The 18,701-nt window shown below is 29.7% G+C and overlaps 5 protein-coding genes and 2 pseudogenes across 7 annotated transcripts, besides 2 other annotated features; 5 read left to right on the top strand and 2 right to left on the bottom strand.

Annotated features, from left to right (window-relative positions):
* The first annotated feature begins 494 nt into the window (after nucleotides 1-494).
* Nucleotides 495-17,834: a mobile genetic element.
* On the top strand, nucleotides 1,094-1,902 carry TVAGG3_0672400 (annotated as a pseudogene). Its single transcript has one exon. A coding segment is annotated over exon 1 (809 nt).
* TVAGG3_0672410 (uncharacterized protein) lies at nucleotides 1,943-2,842 on the top strand (the record flags this gene model as incomplete). Its single annotated transcript, XM_051242455.1, has 1 exon — nucleotides 1,943-2,842. One exon carries the CDS (start codon nucleotides 1,943-1,945, stop codon nucleotides 2,840-2,842), a length of 900 nt encoding a protein of 299 aa, XP_051089042.1.
* TVAGG3_0672420 (uncharacterized protein) lies at nucleotides 2,926-3,624 on the top strand (the record flags this gene model as incomplete). The annotated part of the gene is made up of 1 exon (XM_051242456.1): nucleotides 2,926-3,624. One exon carries the CDS (start codon nucleotides 2,926-2,928, stop codon nucleotides 3,622-3,624), a length of 699 nt encoding a protein of 232 aa, XP_051089043.1.
* On the top strand, nucleotides 4,856-7,093 carry TVAGG3_0672430 (keratin-associated protein family; the record flags this gene model as incomplete). Its single annotated transcript, XM_001330557.1, has 1 exon — nucleotides 4,856-7,093. One exon carries the CDS (start codon nucleotides 4,856-4,858, stop codon nucleotides 7,091-7,093), a length of 2,238 nt encoding a protein of 745 aa, XP_001330593.1.
* Nucleotides 7,781-9,804, top strand: TVAGG3_0672440 (uncharacterized protein; the record flags this gene model as incomplete). Its single annotated transcript, XM_051242457.1, has 1 exon — nucleotides 7,781-9,804. A coding segment is annotated over one exon (2,024 nt), but the record flags the coding sequence as incomplete, so codon positions are not given.
* TVAGG3_0672450 lies at nucleotides 11,650-13,153 on the bottom strand (annotated as a pseudogene). Its single transcript has one exon. A coding segment is annotated over exon 1 (1,504 nt).
* TVAGG3_0672460 (DNA/RNA polymerase superfamily) lies at nucleotides 15,389-16,681 on the bottom strand (the record flags this gene model as incomplete). The annotated part of the gene is made up of 1 exon (XM_051242458.1): nucleotides 15,389-16,681. A coding segment is annotated over one exon (1,293 nt), but the record flags the coding sequence as incomplete, so codon positions are not given.
* Nucleotides 17,523-17,915: a mobile genetic element.
* The last annotated feature ends 786 nt before the right edge of the window (nucleotides 17,916-18,701 follow it).

Below are 18,701 nucleotides of genomic sequence, written 5' to 3' on the forward strand. Positions count from 1 at the left end.
TGATTATTCCGGTAAATGATTTGTTAGCATTTCAGGCGTTCGATGATTATCCTAAATCATTTGGTGAAATCATTCTTAAATATTATGTTTTCAGGGATACTTTAGTATTTTGTCAGGTTGACCCGTTAAGAGTTGCTGATTTACAAAATTACGTTTATGAAAAGATAACTGATGAAAATTATGAAAAGATTATGAATCATGTTTATAAATATGATCGCAAATTCCAACAAATCGGACTTCCTGCCAAATTAATTACAAGCTTAGCCGCTACATCTGCTGACGCAACAGTTGAAGACGTTATTATTTCATGCACAAAGATGGAAGTTTTAGAGGATAAATGCATTACACCAGGATACGGTTTAATTGAAGAATCAGTTAAAGCAATACCACGTTTATTCAGTAAGGAAGATCCATTCATGATTCCAGCTCAACATATTGACGTTCGTTCACTAAATGGAGGTTGCATCACTCCTGAAGGTATCAGTTCAGATTTCTCATACGCTCTTCATAATGTTACAGATGTTGTGTTAGCATTTCCGAAGAATGCAATGCAAAGAACAGTTTTAGAAAATCCAATGCTTCGAGGTCTTCAGGTCACTATAGATTCCAGAAACTTCCCCGATCAAGCGATGACCACAGTGGGTGACATATTCTTTACACGTATGCTTCAAGCTTCTGATTTAGATGGAGTGAATGAATGCACGGAAGAATACGAGGACTCATTAACTAGACCACTGAATGATGATAATGGCACGCCATTAGCTAGAACATGGAAAGACCAAACTTCATTCTTATGCACTATTCCAGTTCAACGTGATGGAGCGGGTATATTCTTTGATGGATTAGAAACTTTCAACTCACAAGTTACAGTACAAGTGAAAGCTTATCCAATCATTCAGGGTGAAAATGACACTTACTGTTCAAAGTGACAAATCCTCCTCAGGTTTGGTTTACTAGGACTACGTATTGGACATGGACACCGGATGAAGGTTTGAAATATCATCCAACAGGTACACCACCACAGTATAGAAGTTCATATGATGAAATATTGATGAATAGAAATGTTTAAAATTATAAATTTATTTTTGATTAAATGGATTTCAATTCTGAAGAATTAACAGATGTATATAATACTACATAGATGATATGATTAATGAAGCATTGAGTGATAATAGAAATGCTCTATCTAAGGAAAAATTAATGAAAATTCCATATTTGAATGTTACTTAAATTCAATCACTGCAGCAATTGGTAAACAAAATAAAGGTAAAACATTAACGATATTAAAACAAATTATCATTATTGCTAACACTTCCCTTCACATGTGTTAATTTATATCAACCGTTCAGGTTCACCTTCAGATGATACATTTGAATCTTTAAAGCATTTAATCAAAATTCCAATTATTTATTTATCACAAGAAGAAGCAGAAGATTATTTAAAAAACTTTTTAATGTATAAAGAATTATATAATACAATCAAGAAGCAAGGATTAGAGGATAAAATTATTGATAAACAACGGGATGAATTATTTGAAACACTTTCTATTTCAAATTTTGATAGAGAATTTTTGCATTCACTAATTTTTCTAGATGATGCCGTGAAATCAAAACTAATAACAATGAGAAATCATATTTTAATCAATTATTAACTCAATGTCGACACATTCAGTGTTCATTCTTTATGGCTGTTCAATACTTTAAAGCATTAAGCACAAACATTAAATCAAACCTGTCCACCCTTTTCATTTTCAGTGGGTTTAGTCGTCAACAGTTGAACGTTATGCTTTATCAAGTGAATTTACCAATGAGCATTAATGAACTTTACACACAATATCAACAATTAGGTGAACATGGAAAAATAATAGTTGATTTAAATAAAGGTTCCATTAAATTTGATTAACTTTTTATAATTAATTTTTATTTTTTATTTATAATTAAACATGACAGAAATAGCAAATCTTCTACAGGTTCCATTAAAACAAGGAACAAACAAAAAGGGTGCATATAATAGAACTATGAAAGTTCCAGACGGAATGAAAGAATTAGTCCACATTGTTGCCGGTCTTCAAAAAGATGTTAAACAAATGAGAAACGTTTTAACATTACCAGAAGCTCAAGCATATGCCAAACGTCATGGACCAAATTGGAAAGCACATGAAGCAGACATTACAGGACCAAATGGAAAGCCTGATGGTATAAATGAAGTTTTCGTTACTGATGGTCAAGGAAATATTAAAGTCATAAATGGTTATAAATTAACAATGACGGATTATCCTAAACGTAAAGCATATAATGAACGTTATCCTATGCAATTTGATGAAAATGGAAAAGCTGTTAAACAATACATTGGAGATGGTGAACATGGTCCAATTAATTCATACCGTTATAATCCATATTCTTATTTCAATGAAGAATTAAACGCTATTGAAGAGGGACCGGATGGATTACCACGATATGTTAATCAGTTTGATGGTCAATATGCAAATTTGAGATCTGAAATTCCAGCTAAGAAATTCTTTAAAGTTGCTTTATTCGATCCAGTGTTCAATGAACAGAAAGAAGCAATGAAAGCAGAATTTAAACCAATTCAAGTGGCAAGAATTTCTTCATCTTCACTTTCAGAAGCGTTCAAGGAATTGATAAAGAAACCACTTTATTCTCAACAAAGTTATAACTTTGATTTAATTAAAGAAAGTGATAAACGTAAATTAGAAAAATCAGATGGTTTTAAGAATGCATGTAATGAAATGATTAAAGATATTGTAAATGATAAAATAAGACTGGAAGAAACTCAAAGCATTATCAATAACATAATTGGTGCAGTTACAAAGAAAGTATAAGCAAACAAGGATGAACCTTGGGATATTACCGTAACAACTAAATAAAACTTTAAATATATTTTTCTTTTTTTATTCAATTATAAATGAGAAGACGTTTCACAAGTCAAAAGAACACAAACGCAAAAGCAGAGATTACGGTTGGTTATAACGTAAATGATGATAAATCACGAATTATTCAAAATGTTAAAGTTAATGTTAGTCCTGAATTAACAAGGTCAGCAACTCAACCAAATTTATTAACTCGTGACTTACCAAAGAAAGAGGAGGAGCAAAATAAAGAAGATGGAGATCCAATCATTTTATCTGAACCAGGTAAAGAACCCGTTGAAATCCCCACATATCCAACATACCCCCCACCTCTTTCATCAAACATCGAGAACCCAGGAATCTATGATTCCAGTCGCAATGCGCCATATAAAATAGACATTAATTCTGAATTAATGAAAATTTACCGTGATATAATAACTGATAATTATGATTCAATAATAAATTTAATTGATCAATCCGGTTTAATTATTTTACCTTATGAATCATTAATTCACATTATCGCCATTTTTTGTGATGTTCAAGATTCAGACGTGAAGATTCAATTTTTCATAGATGATGAGGTTTCATGCTGCGGAACAGTTGCAAAAATAAATCCTATAAAGGATATTAGCACAATTAAGATATCAAAGAACGGAACAACAACTGAACTTCATTTAACATATAATGATATTTATAATAAAATAGTTGATGAATATAAAATATCACTTGAAAAATTCTTTGTTAAGGCCATTTAATATTCAAGCATTAACATTATCGAATAATAATCCTTTGAATCATAATCGATAATAATTGACCTTTCACCAGTTTCTATCGTTTGTTTTATTTCTTTTTGTTCCCCACTATCTGGATCAGTCATTGTAATTGTTTTTGTTATAGTATCAGCTTTATCTTTAACTTCAATCTTTTTTCCATCGGGATATTTAAACCAAAATTCCAAAAATTCGATATTGTCAATCTGTTCATATTTTAATCTATCAATTACATTTTTAATACCATCTGAAAATCTTATGAAATGGTCATTATATGGGTTTGATTGAACTAAATTTGAATGAAGTGAAATATAACCCGATGATGAATATGACATTGACTCATATTTTCTGAAAACACTAAAATTTATAACATGAATGAATTTCTTATTCGTTGAATTTATGAATTCTTGAGGTAATCTTATTCTAGTTTTATTTATCACTGGAAAATAACGCTTTACCATATTTTTAATCGTAATAAAAAATGTCAATTATCAATATTATTTCGAATAATAGTTGTGAATTAAATTTAACAGTTAGTGGAATTTATAATGTTACTCTCGTTTCTGTGAGTGGTAAATTTAATCCCATTCTTTTAGACCCTTCAGATTATATATCATTTATTAAAGATGACCATGAAAAAACGTATGATATGTATATAAATAATGTGATAGCGAAATGGGATATTAACATGATTTTAAGTTATTTAAATGAATCATTTATCGTATGGTATGAAGAAAATTTTAAATCAAAACCTGATAAACTTTTTGAACTTGATGAAATAAATAACCTTATTAAATTTCCACTGAAAATTAAATTTTGTACTCCTCACCTTCGTTCATTGTTGGGGATATTAAATTTTGAAAAAGATGTTGGGGATGTTTTGTATTCTGACACTGGTTCCAATTTCATTTTAATCAAATGTGATAAAGTTAATACCCCAATGAGATTTTCACATCAAACATTAGACCCTAACTCTTACCCATCAATACAAAACATTTTATCCATCAATTTAAACATATTTTCTTTATCATATCCGTTTCAATTATCCGGGAATTCATTTATTCTTCATTCAAAAGATTTATCAAATATTAAATTTAGAATAACTGACCTATTTGATTGTGATTTAGAATTTATGAATGAAATATTATGGCAATTTCAAATAGAGAAAATAGCTGATGAGATAACGGATTAAATATTTATTTTTAAATCATAATAAATGATTAAACAACAGCAACCACAACAACTTAAGGCACAAAGCACCCAGGTCCCTCAGACCATTACATACGCCATATATGCATATAATTCAAAGACGGCAGAACAAACGCAAAGGTTGAAATATGGAGATTTGGAGATAGTATTGAAAAATGACCATTTCGAATTCGTTTGCAAAGGTGGTGCGGTGATATCAAATATAAAAGAAATTTTATTTATGAATTCAAAAATTAAAGGAATAACGGATGATATAACATCAATTCCACCAGAAGAACAAAGATATTACGCATTAAATGCATTTCCTAAAGTTTTGAAGATTGGAAGATTTAATTTAAATGAGGAATTCATAAAAGGTTTCCTAAATGACATAATGGAGAAGGCAAATTTGGTTTATGTTGATGAAAAAGATAATGAAATTAAAGAAAAGGTTGAATGGTATCATGAATGGACATCGGAGACTTTTAAAGTTAAAGCTGATACAAAATGGGTTTCAGGATGTTTAGACCTTAAAGCAGATAAGGAATACGTGGATAATGAGTTAATGAAGAAAGCAGATAAGGAAAAAGTTATTTCATTCATTAATACTGAGTTAGCAAAGAAAGCTGATATATCATTTGTTAATGAAGAAATAAAACAATCAAAGGTTTATTTTACCCCATCATTTTTAAATTTTATGAAATCATCAGATAAAACATTTGAAGATATTGAATGGTTATGTTTCGATGGAGTGACCATGTATTTATTTTATACAGGTGGAGTGCTTTATTATTTTAAAACAAATGATTTTAAAAACTATGAATCATTTACTCCATCCGTTTTGAATCCTGATACACGAGAGCCAATCATTAATCCAAGAATTTTATATGTTGAATATAATAACGGAAAATTTATGGGAATGATAACGGATGGAGATGATTTTTGCCCTTGTTATTCATTCGATTGTATCCAATGGTTCAAATGTAATTTAAATCAAGATGTTAAATTTAAATATTCAAATAATCCTATTAGATGTGTTAATAATAAATGGGTACTAATTTATGAAAACAATCAAATTTTCATTAGTGAGGATGGGATAAATTATTATATGTTTAGTATGATGTCATCAGATTTGAAAATTGATTATAGAAGTAAATGGTATTACATTAACAACATGTATTATATCCTACAAAATGATAAAATTTATAGATCATATTCAATACCATTTGGTCGTTTTGAACAAATTTTTCAAGCTGATGGAGACATTGAAGCTTTATGTTATGCTTCAAATGTTTGTGTTCTTGTTTCAGGTAGTATGGTGTATTCATATCCTGTAAGTTATAACAGACATATTTATTTATCACAAGATTTTTCACAGGATCCAGAGAAAACACCAAATTGGGAATTGGTTTATTCATTCACTCCAAAATTTACTCGAAATTATAGATTTACAAATTTGTTTTATATTGATGGGTATTTCATTGCTTTTGGATGTGGTGATTTAGTAAATATCAGTAGTGATGGAAGAAATTGGTCTGAAATCACAAAATTTCAAGATGTTAAAAAAGCAATTTTCAAAAATAATATGTTAATATTGATGATAATACCAATTTTAACGTCTTACACGATTTCAATATTATATAATAAATTCAATATTCATAATGGATTAAAGAAGAAAGCAGATAAGGAATATGTTAATACTGAGTTAAAGAAGAAAGCAGATAAGGAATATGTTAATACTGAGTTAAAGAAGAAAGCAGATAAGGAATATGTTAATACTGAGTTAAAGAAGAAAGCAGATAAGGAATATGTTAATACTGAGTTAAATACAATGCTTGAGATAATTTACCCCATTGGTTCAATATATACATCAATGAATTCAACAAATCCGGCAACATTATTTGGATTTGGTACATGGCAGCAGATAACCGATCGTTTCTTATATTGTGCTAACTCATCAAAACAAACCGGTGGAAGTAAAACAATTACGGGCGAAAATTTACCTGCTCATAGTCATTACGTTAATTTAAACACAACCGAAGCAGGATGGCATAAGCATAGATATTGGGATTGGTCAGGAATGACAAAAGGTAAAGGATATGATGTTAAAGATGACGTGAAATTTGCTATTAATTGTTACTGGAACGATACACAGGGTTCAGGTAATCATACACATAATGTTTCAGGATATACACAAACAACGGGACAAAGTAAAGAATACATGCCACCATTTATGACTGTATTCGCATGGTATAGAGTTCAATGAACACACTTAACCCAAAGGGTTTAGGCTTACCGAATGAACTAAATATATTTTATGTCTGTAATTAATTAGGTAATGAAGTAATGGATGAACTACAGAAAAAAAGTTAAAAGCTTGGGGTCGTTTTGTACAAAAATATTGTGAGTAAATGATTTAGGTTATTCAATAATTAATTATTTTTGAAGAACTGAAGGGGTCACCAGGTCACCAGGTCATTTAACTTCTCTGAAAAAATGTGACAACATGACATTTTGACAACAACACAGGAGGAAGGTAGTTATAACTTATTTTTGAAGAACTGAAGGGGTCACCAGGTCACCAGGTCACCAGGTCATTTAACTTCTCTGAAAAAATGTGACAACATGACATTTTGACAACAACACAGGAGGAAGGTAGTTATAACTTATTTTTGAAGAACTGAAGGGGTCACCAGGTCACCAGGTCATCAGGTCATTTAACTTCTCTGAAAAAATGTGACAACATGACATTTTGACAACAACACAGGAGGAAGGTAGTTATAACTTATTTTTGAAGAACTGAAGGGGTCACCAGGTCACCAGGTCATCAGGTCATTTAACTTCTCTGAAAAAATGTGACAACATGACATTTTGACAACATTTACGAAAATATGATGCAGTCCAAAAATAAAGTTAGTTTTAAAATTATTTTTATTTTTTTATTCCTATATAAATGACAGCAACAAACAACAACAGCAACTTTATCGTTTCTGATGAAAAAGTTATTGATTCATTAGCTGAGGAATTAGTTGTGGCAGAAACTAAAACCCTCAACGAAAGAATTGGTGAAAACATGATTGATTTACATAACTACCTCAAACATGATGGAGGAAGAGGAAGGAAAACTGGTGTGGCTTTATTAGTAAATAAAATTTCAAATTTAACGATTATTGATGTTGATATCAATAAATCATACAATGATGAACTTAAAGAAACAGTTAGAAAAGATATTTTATCAAAACTTTCGGATAAAGATGTTATCGTTAAAACCGCATCAGGAGGTCTTCACATTTATTGCAACACTAATTTCTTCTATGCAGTTTCGAACAGAATGATTAAATGTTATTCCTGCAATGATTATGATATTGACATAATGACTTCTATTGATGATTCAAAGCGTTCATTAGTGGTTATGGCTGAATCAAGAGTTCGCAAGAATGCAACAGAACCAATCAATACATACTCATTCATTCGTGGAAGTTATGATTCGACATTAACTAGAACAGTGAATGATATATTAAATGATTTGAATATTAAGGTAAGAGTTGAACAGAAGAGCGAAGAAATAAAGAGTATAATGAATGAAAACAAAGATGTAAACATTGACGATAAACTAGCTCAGAGCATAGTTGATGGCATCTGTGATTTTGAAGTACATAATGATGGTGGAAACATGAATTTAGAAAAAGAAATAACATTGTTCACACTGTTTCAAGCTATTAATTCGTTACCTAATCATTTAATTAATGAAGCGTACGATAACGTTTATAACTTCTGCAATTTAACAGAAAATGCAAAAAGTAATTTTGAAAAAGCACGTGATAGATATGCATATTTAATGACTTCTCCATTTGTTTTAGTGAAGATTTTAAAACTTTATCAAAAGGAATATTATGATGAATATGTTTTACCTTTATTACGTAAGCCAAAAATAACATTTGATATCAAACTTGATGACTCGTTTTTGATAACAGATATTAGACGCAAGGCTGAAAATCATCAGTATAAAAACAGCTCTGAAGTAATTGAGGATTTATCACGTGTAATCCGTTTTGTAGATTGTGGAAATAAATATTTCATTCAAAAGGACTATAATATCCACGACAAAATGAATCAAATATCATTCGTTCTTCAATCAAACATGAAAGAGTCACTCAAAATGATTAAATTATTTAAAGAAGAAGGTAAAACCATAACAGCATGGGACGTACTACTAAATCAATTGTCTTCATTAACCGTTAAGGGTGTTTGCTTTAAATCTGATTCCCCATATGTTTTCTCAACGTTTCAGGGTTATAAATACAACGTTCTCGAAAAAGTAGATTACTCAAAAATTGAGATGTTTATGAATTTCATTAAAGAAGCCATTTGTGATAATAACGATGAAGTGTATAAATACCTTCTCGGCTGGATTGCATCAATGATTCAACATCCTGGAATCAAGAATGAAACAGCAATTATTTTGAAAGGACTTCAGGGAACAGGTAAAAACAGATTTACAGACATTATTTCTGAACTTCTCGCTGGTTATTCATGTAAAAACATTACTGAAATAAGTGAGCTAACGGGTAATTTCAACTCAGTAGTTGAAAATAAAATGTTTCTTGTACTTAATGAACTCAAGAATGTAGGTGAAGATAGACTCGCAAACTTCAACGCTTTGAAATCAATTATTACGGATAATGAGATTAGAATTAATGAAAAGAATCAACCCAGAAGAACTGCTCAGAATGTTGCAAACTTCATTTTCGTAACTAACAACGTCTACCCTGTCAAAATTGAAGTTGGAGACAGAAGATACGTAGTTTTAAGGGTTAATGGTAAATTCAAGGGTCAATTTGATTACTTCAAGAATTTAATGGATTCATGCACTAAGGAATTTTATGATAACCTTTTAACATATTTTATGCAATATGACCTTTCATCATTTAATGTACGAATCATACCGATGACTGAAGCCAAACAAGATTTAATAGAATTATCAACAAATCCTTTAGATGAATGGATAAATACACATTATGATGAATTGTGTGCAGGTATGACGTGTAAAAATGCTCTATTCTGCAAACCATCAGACATGAAAGACAAGAATTTTCAAATGAGCATTAAGGATAAATGTGATAGGAAACAAAGAAAAATAGATGGTAAACAAACATGGTATTATGTTTTGAAAGAAGAAATGAAAGGATTATATAAACAAATTGAACCAAACGATAATGAGGATTCATTTACTGACGATGAAATACCTGTGAATGAAGCTTTATAAAGTATGACTGGAATTTATTTTGCCTTCCTCCTGTGATGTTGTCAAAATGTCATGTTGTCACATTTTTTCAGAAAGTTAAATGACCTGGTGACCTGGTGACCTGGTGACCCTTCAGTTCTTTCAAAAATAATTAATTATTGAATAACCATGATGTTGTCAAAATGTCATGTTGTCACATTTTTCAGAGAAGTTAAATGACCTGGTGACCTGGTGACCTGGTGACCCCTTCAGTTCTTCAAAAATAATTAATTATTGAATAACCCATGATGTTGTCAAAATGTCATGTTGTCACATTTTTTCAGAGAAGTTAAATGACCTGGTGACCTGGTGACCTGGTGACCCCTTCAGTTCTTCAAAAATAATTAATTATTGAATAACCCATGATGTTGTCAAAATGTCATGTTGTCACATTTTTTCAGAGAAGTTAAATGACCTGGTGACCTGGTGACCTGGTGACCCCTTCAGTTCTTCAAAAATAATTAATTATTGAATAACCATGATGTTGTCAAAATGTCATGTTGTCACATTTTTCAGAGAAGTTAAATGACCTGGTGACCTGGTGACCTGGTGACCCCTTCAGTTCTTCAAAAATAATTAATTATTGAATAACCCATGATGTTGTCAAAATGTCATGTTGTCACATTTTTTCAGAGAAGTTAAATGACCTGGTGACCTGGTGACCTGGTGACCCCTTCAGTTCTTCAAAAATAATTAATTATTGAATAACCCATGATGTTGTCAAAATGTCATGTTGTCACATTTTTTCAGAGAAGTTAAATGACCTGGTGACCTGGTGACCTGGTGACCCCTTCAGTTCTTCAAAAATAATTAATTATTGAATAACCCATGATGTTGTCAAAATGTCATGTTGTCACATTTTTTCAGAGAAGTTAAATGACCTGGTGACCTGGTGACCTGGTGACCCCTTCAGTTCTTCAAAAATAATTAATTATTGAATAACCTGAAACCATTAATGAAAACATTATTTTTGGGTTATTTACACTCATTACGATGAAGTCATGACAAATCATTTCCGGGACTGTTGTCAAAATGTCAAGACCTTCAGGTCTCGTCACACAGTGACTGTTGTCACAAACTTTAGAACAGCATAATTTAAATTTTTATTTTTATCATAAATGAATACCCCACAAGCTCAAAATTTACCACGAATCATAACAAGGGAGGAAATGATAAAAATGATGCGAGAACATGTTAAAAATAACAAACCACTAAAACTGAGAAAATGTGGTTATGCAGTAATGATGGAAAGAGAGATGTTGTCGAAGAGGAATAAAAATTAAATTTGGATAGAGTTTAAAAATTCATCTTTATTAAATTCATCTCTTCCAATCAATTTATTTATTCTATTAAATTCTTTTATTTTTGCTTCACTCAGTTTAAGGATTGAACGGTAAGTTTCTAATTTTTCGATTATTTCTTTATCGTTTTCAACCCCACCACATTGTGGCTTCTTTTTGTAATAGCATATTTTTGATTTAATTCTGTTTAGTTTCTTTTTATATTCATCGTTACTCATTTCTTACGAAATAAAAAAATTAAATATTATTTAAATATAATGGAGTAATAAAATAAATCGGAATTTCTATTAATTTATTGTCAACTTCAACTAATGCATTGCCGTTAATATATCTAACAAATTCAGCTATTGTGTCAAATCTTCGTCTTCTTTTTGTCATTGATTTATCAGTTTTTCCATAATCGAGATGAATCAAAACTTTATCCCCTTGTTTAAAATTCATGAGCCCTGAATTAATTTGTTCACGTTTAACATCATTCAACCTTTCCATTTGTTTTCTAATATATTCCCATTCTTTTGAAATATCATTTTTCATTTCCACTGGTTTCATGTTAATAGTTCTATGCCATGTATTATTGTAATAATATACTAACTGCTGTATGATGGAGTCATGATTTCCATCCCAGTATATCTGACCGTTAACCCCTAACGCATCTCTAAGAGTTCTCATTACCGCATCAACTATTTTATTATGAAACGTATATGGAGAGGATGAAAAGTAAAAATTAATTTGTGGGAAATAATGAATCATAGCTGCCTGAAATCCTTTATCGCCATCACCCCTGATATTATCTACTCTTTCCTGATCTAGTAAGTATTGTATAGCTCTTCTTGTTTCCTGTTCTGTTTTCCCTTTCACCGGAATGCAGTATAAATATCTAGTGTTAATGTTAATGGCAAATAAATAAGTAATATTTCCTTTTGAATATTCCAGATGATCGATTTCGTATGAATAAGGTGAAGGTGCAAATGATGGACGACTAAATTTTTCTTTTAATGGTTGAATTTTCGGGTCAATTGGTTTATTTAATATCTTGAAATCCTTTTTAAAATCTTTTTGTTTCTTTAATGTTTGAAATGGATATAATAAAGTGAATGATGAAGGATTAACTGAAGGAGGAGGCGGTACTGTCGTTGGAGGTTTTGGTGTTGCAAGTGGTTTAATTTTATCTGCTTTGATTTTGGATTCATTCCCCCCTTCATTAATTCTGGATGTATTCTATTCATTTGTTTTAAATATGCTGTATATAAAGGTTTGATATACTTTCCCGCTTCGAGTTTATGTTGAAGGATGAATTCCAAAAGTTGATCTTCATTTAAAAGTCGGGTTGAATATGTTTTAACTAATGAATCATAAATTAAAGCTTGTGCTTCATTTATGAGCTGCTGAACGTCCAAACTTTTCTCTTTTGGCTTTTGCGGTTCAGGATTATATAAATTATATAATTCATCAATATCTTTTTCAGTTAATACTTTATTTTTGAAATCTTTCAACTGTTTAAGTTGTGATTTACTTTTTCCCTTTGAATATTTTCCTTCTTTAATATTCTCTCTTAAACGTTTAATTATTTTATCATGATATTTCAAAATTTCGTTTTTATAATACCGATAGTATTCATCCATATCATCACCCGTTATATTTTCATCATTTTTTGAAGATATGCTTTTAAATCATAATAAGTAAGAAAATTTTGATTAAATACTAAATCATCAATTAAATTTTTTAAATCTACGCTATTCATTTATATAAAAATAAAATAAATTTAAGGGTGCCCGCCTCTTTGTCTCTTCTGTGCATTTCATTAAATAAATGGCATACAACATCCATTTTCACAACATACAGCTTAGTGTGTGCTCCTGTTAATGCAGTCTTACCAATTGTTAAGCGAGTCATTGACTCATTTTTAAGTTGTAAATTAATATTCTGACCATCAAATATCACTTTATCATTTATTATATCCAAATAATTTTTAGGTGTTAATTGCTTATTTTGTCTAAACTAACACCTTTTTTCATTTTTGTGCTATCGTTTTAAGGAGTCTTCACCAATCATTCCGTTGAATGATGTATAACATTTAGGACATAAAGCAACATGTTATCTACCTTGTTTCTCAATTGCTAAACCAATAATTTTTTCTCATGTGCTTTTTCTTCAGCTTTATTCTTTAATTAGGTTTAAATTTCTCATCAAAACAAAAGAAATCAAAAGGTGCGAATTTGAAAATGTTTTTTATCATAAATTGTTTATCGGTTACAATCGCTTGAAATGCTTGAGTGTTAGGAAGACTTGGATCGCCAGCGATTGCCCAATAAGATGAATCAGTATCACCTTCAATGAAATGAAAACGATTAACATTCAAGCATTTATACATGAAATCATAAATGAAAACCAAATACCAGTATTTAGCATTATCTAAAGTGAAAAATGCCTCTTGTAAACATGTTTCACATCTATAAAATCTATCTTTGAGCATCACTTGATACATATCCTCTCCTATTTCTCTTATGTTTTTAAACTTATTTGACATACATGCAACGCGTGCCTTTTGTGCATTCATTATTTTAGTCTGTGCGTAATTTTGTGTATTCATTGCATCGTAACCATATGATCCATTAAGTGAAATTTTGCAAAATAAACTTTTTCCTTTATTTCCTTCTAATTCAGCCTTTTGTCTTTCGTTCATAAATTTGTTCGCAAATTCATTAAAACAAGTATTTTTCGTAAATGTTAAAATTGATTGAATATCATCGATGATAAAATGAAATCTGTCTATTAGATACCAAAGATAATAAGAAGAAAATGGTTGATATTGGTTGTGTGTTGATGCTAACTGAGTTAATTTTCTCTGTTTTTGGTCAACTGGTAGATTGTTTGATTTCATGTAATTATACATAAAACTGCCAATTGTTTTTTCATCTGTGATAATATCTAAGTTTCTTATTATCGGTAAAAAGTTAATGTAATCATTAATATACTTTTCATCAATGTGACCCTTTACTTCAGCCACGAATAAAGTATTTTTCTTTCTAATAATTCCTAAAGCTTTTGCTTTCTTTGTTGCTGTATCACAAATTAAAACATCTTCTAATCTCCCCGGCATATACATTTTATGGTCAGTATATTGAATGAAATCATGAGGATTAGATGAAAATGATGAAGGATATAATGAATTAAAGTCAACTCCAACGAAATGAGTCATGATGTTGGAAGTGTCCTCATTTGATACAGTTTTAGTTTCTGGATTATATGAAAGTTTATTAATATGGGTGATACCTTTAAGATTAACACGATGTTGAACATTAGAGAGACCACCAGTAATTCCATTACGGAGGATGTGATACGCTTCCACTGAATCTAAAGTCATTGGTAAATTATTTTTTAATGCATAATTTCTTAAATTGATTCTTAAACGTTGAACATCTTCATCTTTATTTGATTTTACGACATTGCAATAACAACACATTAACTGACAATTTTCTTTGGTGTGTGGTTTTTCATTATCGATTCTATCCAATGTTGGTTTATTTGCATATGTAAACGCTTTACCACACATTTTGCATTTAGATGAAAGGATTAAATCGTGATAATATTGAAAATCATCCATTGAAACATTGTTTTTGGTATCTCTTTTCGCTTTTTCATCTTGTTTCTTATATGATTCAATTTTATATTTCCAATACTTTTTCGTTAATTCAAAACTTGATTCCACATTTTCTTCTTCTGGATATGTTTCGTTAGGATTGAAGTTCTTATATGCTAACGCGTAACGAATCATTGATGCATTAGATGATAATGAAAGATTATGAAGCATATCAATTTTATAAACAAATGTTTCTTCAATAATTTTATCAATTGGGTCAATCATAATTTCAACATCTTTATTGCAATAATGAATAAAATATTCTAATCTATTCTCAAAATTTTTAGCATCATTGAGATATATTTGATAATCACTATCTGATATAGTTTCTTGTGTTAATGCTGAATAAAATGAATCTTGAGTGAATGGTTCCTCTTTATATAATTCATCTTCGTAATTCTCCCATGTGATGAATTGATATGGGAAGAATGATTTAATACGTGTTTTATTGTTTCCGAAATCTTGAGTAAATTGGTCTAATGTTCCACCCGCTATATAATTTCTGATGTCAATAAATCTCAATTCATATGGAACGTTTGTTTTCTTTACAATGATTTGCTTAAATTGAGAAGAAGAACCCAGCATTGATTTTATCTTCCATTTTGCAGTATTTAAATCACGAAGAATTAAATTTAAATCAAACTTTCCCGAATTAAAACCTATGATATTCACTTTATTGAATTCCTCATCTAAAAGCTCTTTCATTGCTTCCTTCTGTTTCTCATTTAATGTATGGGACAAAGTCCCCACCGTTTGTGGCTTCATTAATTCTTCATATTGTTTAATATTTGATTTAGCAACTAATGAACAGGTTGAAAATAAAAATTCAATCCAATCAGAGATGAACGAATCACTTGATGTTAAGCAAAAATTCCTCGTAAATGTTTTATCGTTTAATTTAACCGTTGATGATACCATGAATGGTTTTAAGTAAGCGTTCAAAGTTGCACACTCAGAAAGTTGTAATTCTTCTTTAGTCTCTAATGTTTCGAAGTCAAAAGTAATATAATATCTTGTCGGTTGATAATATTCCTGCAAATTATGAGCTAATAACCACTGATATATCTTCTGTTTCGTAATATGTGGTGCATATGGTTGCTGTGTCTTTTGCAATTGAACGTCTTGAATTAATCTTCCATTATTTTCTTTACATTTCTCACAATGTTTTAAAAATCTTCTTTGGTTTTTCCTTTCTGGATCATCACGGATAGAATATACTTCTTCTTTGCAAAAGGGGCAAACTTTATATCCTGTGAGTGCTTCAACGTCTGTTATTCTGTCAGCGTGAAGTTTTCCACATGGACTCTGTGTTAATAAAATATTTACTGTTTCAAATTCTGGATCTATCATTATTGATTCCACTAATGGAAAGTCTACCTTGTTAATGTCTACGTCTTCTGGTTGAGGGTCACAATAATAAAAATCAATATTAACGTTTAACATTCTTGCTAACCTCTCACTTTCTGATGAAATGTCAAATCCTTCATATGCATCTATGGCTTCATTTAAATAACTTCTACGAGTTTTAGGATTAACACCATCAGGAATGTTATAGAAGCGTTTAAATAACCTTCTACCTTCGGCTCTTATTTGATTATCATTCATTTTAGCTGTTCCATTTTTGTTCATTTATGTAAGAATAAAAATTAAAAAATAAATAAAAATAAAATTTATTTTTTTAAAGTCCGAGACTCAGAGAGTCCAGGGCTAAAGTCCATAAAATGAATTAAGAACACATAAATTTTTATCATCTGCGACGTGACGAATACATTTTAATTTACTCAAGAATGCGTACCCTGATACATTAAATCTAATTCCTGTCTTATTTAATTTCACAACTTTGAAAAGGAATGTATGAATAGCTATAAAATGATGAGAAGATGTTTTATGAGTTGCTTCCATTTTTTCTGAAATAAATGAATAAATATAATGTTTATAAGTTTTCATATCTTTTATGTTCTTAATAACGAATGGTATAGACCTTTCAACTTCGTCTTCCTTCGGTGCTGTTCTTTCATATGAAACATTATTGGTATCTTCAATAATGAAACCACAATCGCATAAAATTTTATATGTACCAATTGTTTCTTTTGATATTTTATCTAACAAATCAAAAACTTTATCAACACCTGTACATTTATTTAAATAATAATTTGTGTAAATATCATGGTCTTCTTTCTTAATCGTATTTGTTGCATATGTTACATTTTTCAGTGCTTTTTTGAATTTTTCAGAATCAAGAGGAGGTGAAAGTAATATACATGGATAATCTCCATCGTCAATAAACTGAAGCTTATGTTTATGAATAAATTTTGTGCCTTCTTCTGAAAGTGTTTCATCAATATCACCATCTAATAAATTTTTAGTTGATTCCAAAAAGTAATTTTTATATCTTTCCTCATGTGATTTTTGAACTTCTGATTCTGAAGCTGGGATATTCATTAAACCCTCTACTTCATTCTCATTATATTTTTTCAACTTCTCTTAATTCCTTAATTTTTTCATCTATTTCATCTCTTATTTTTTTCAGTCTTTCAATTTCAATTTCATCATATTCATCATCTTTAATTCGTTCTTCATAATATTCAGGGAAAACATTAGGTTCTTTAGGTTTTTCTTTTTCTTTAGATGTGGGATATAAGAAATTTATAACATCATCTTTATTTATTTTTCCATCATAATCAAATTCATTTAAAAACTCCGCGAATTTTTGACAATTTCTTAAATAATATTTACTAACTTCATAACCCGCCTCCTCTAATATATCCTTTATTTCCTCGTTTGTGAATCCTAATGTTTTCACGTCGTTAGTTTTGACACTCATTTTCTTACGAATTAAAAAATAAATTTTTCGAAATGCAGATAAATTTTAACATGTTCGAAATGAAACTATTATAAAATATATTCTTTTTATTAATGGTAATATAGGAATTGTAGGAATAAAAACTTTTTATAAATTATTCATAAATTTTTAAAATCTGCTATTCGGAAGTATGTTCAAAAATCATTCAATATTGTATGAATTCTTACGTTTACAAAAAAAGTCACATAACCCGCCATATATACTACTGATTAACAAAATTGAATGTATAGTTAAATTCTATTTATATTCGTTAATAATATACAATTATATGATTTGTGAATATTAATATTCCAAATTATTGTCACCGTTACTATTCAAAAGCAAAGAATTAATAAAATAAAAGTACTGGATTATGATAGTGTTGATAATATACATAAGAGTAAAGGGCTAAACTCAATTTGAATCTGATCGTGATCAAACATTTGAACTTTACTCTATATGCAATGGAGAATGGATATTCAAAATATGTAAATCTTATGAATTCAAAATTGCTTGGTTTGAATTCTAAACAAAATCAAATTTTTACAGTACAAAATTAGAACAACAAAACTACGCAGCCCAACTTTGAATTTGATCGGTTTTTTACATTCAATTTTGTCATCTGATCAAAGCTACAAATTTAGAATATATCAGAATTGTTAATATAGTGACTCTTTAAGTTATGGTTTACTTCCTCTCAAAAGTCGTTATATTTTGTTAACAATTCCAAAAAAAATAATCGTCACTCAGAATAATTCTATCTTTTTTCACTATTTTTTAATAATTTATTATGTTCTACATATTTGT

The sequence above is a fragment of the Trichomonas vaginalis genome, chromosome III (assembly GCF_026262505.1).
Source record: "Trichomonas vaginalis G3 chromosome III, whole genome shotgun sequence".
In the NCBI taxonomy this organism is placed as follows: domain Eukaryota; phylum Parabasalia; order Trichomonadida; family Trichomonadidae; genus Trichomonas; species Trichomonas vaginalis.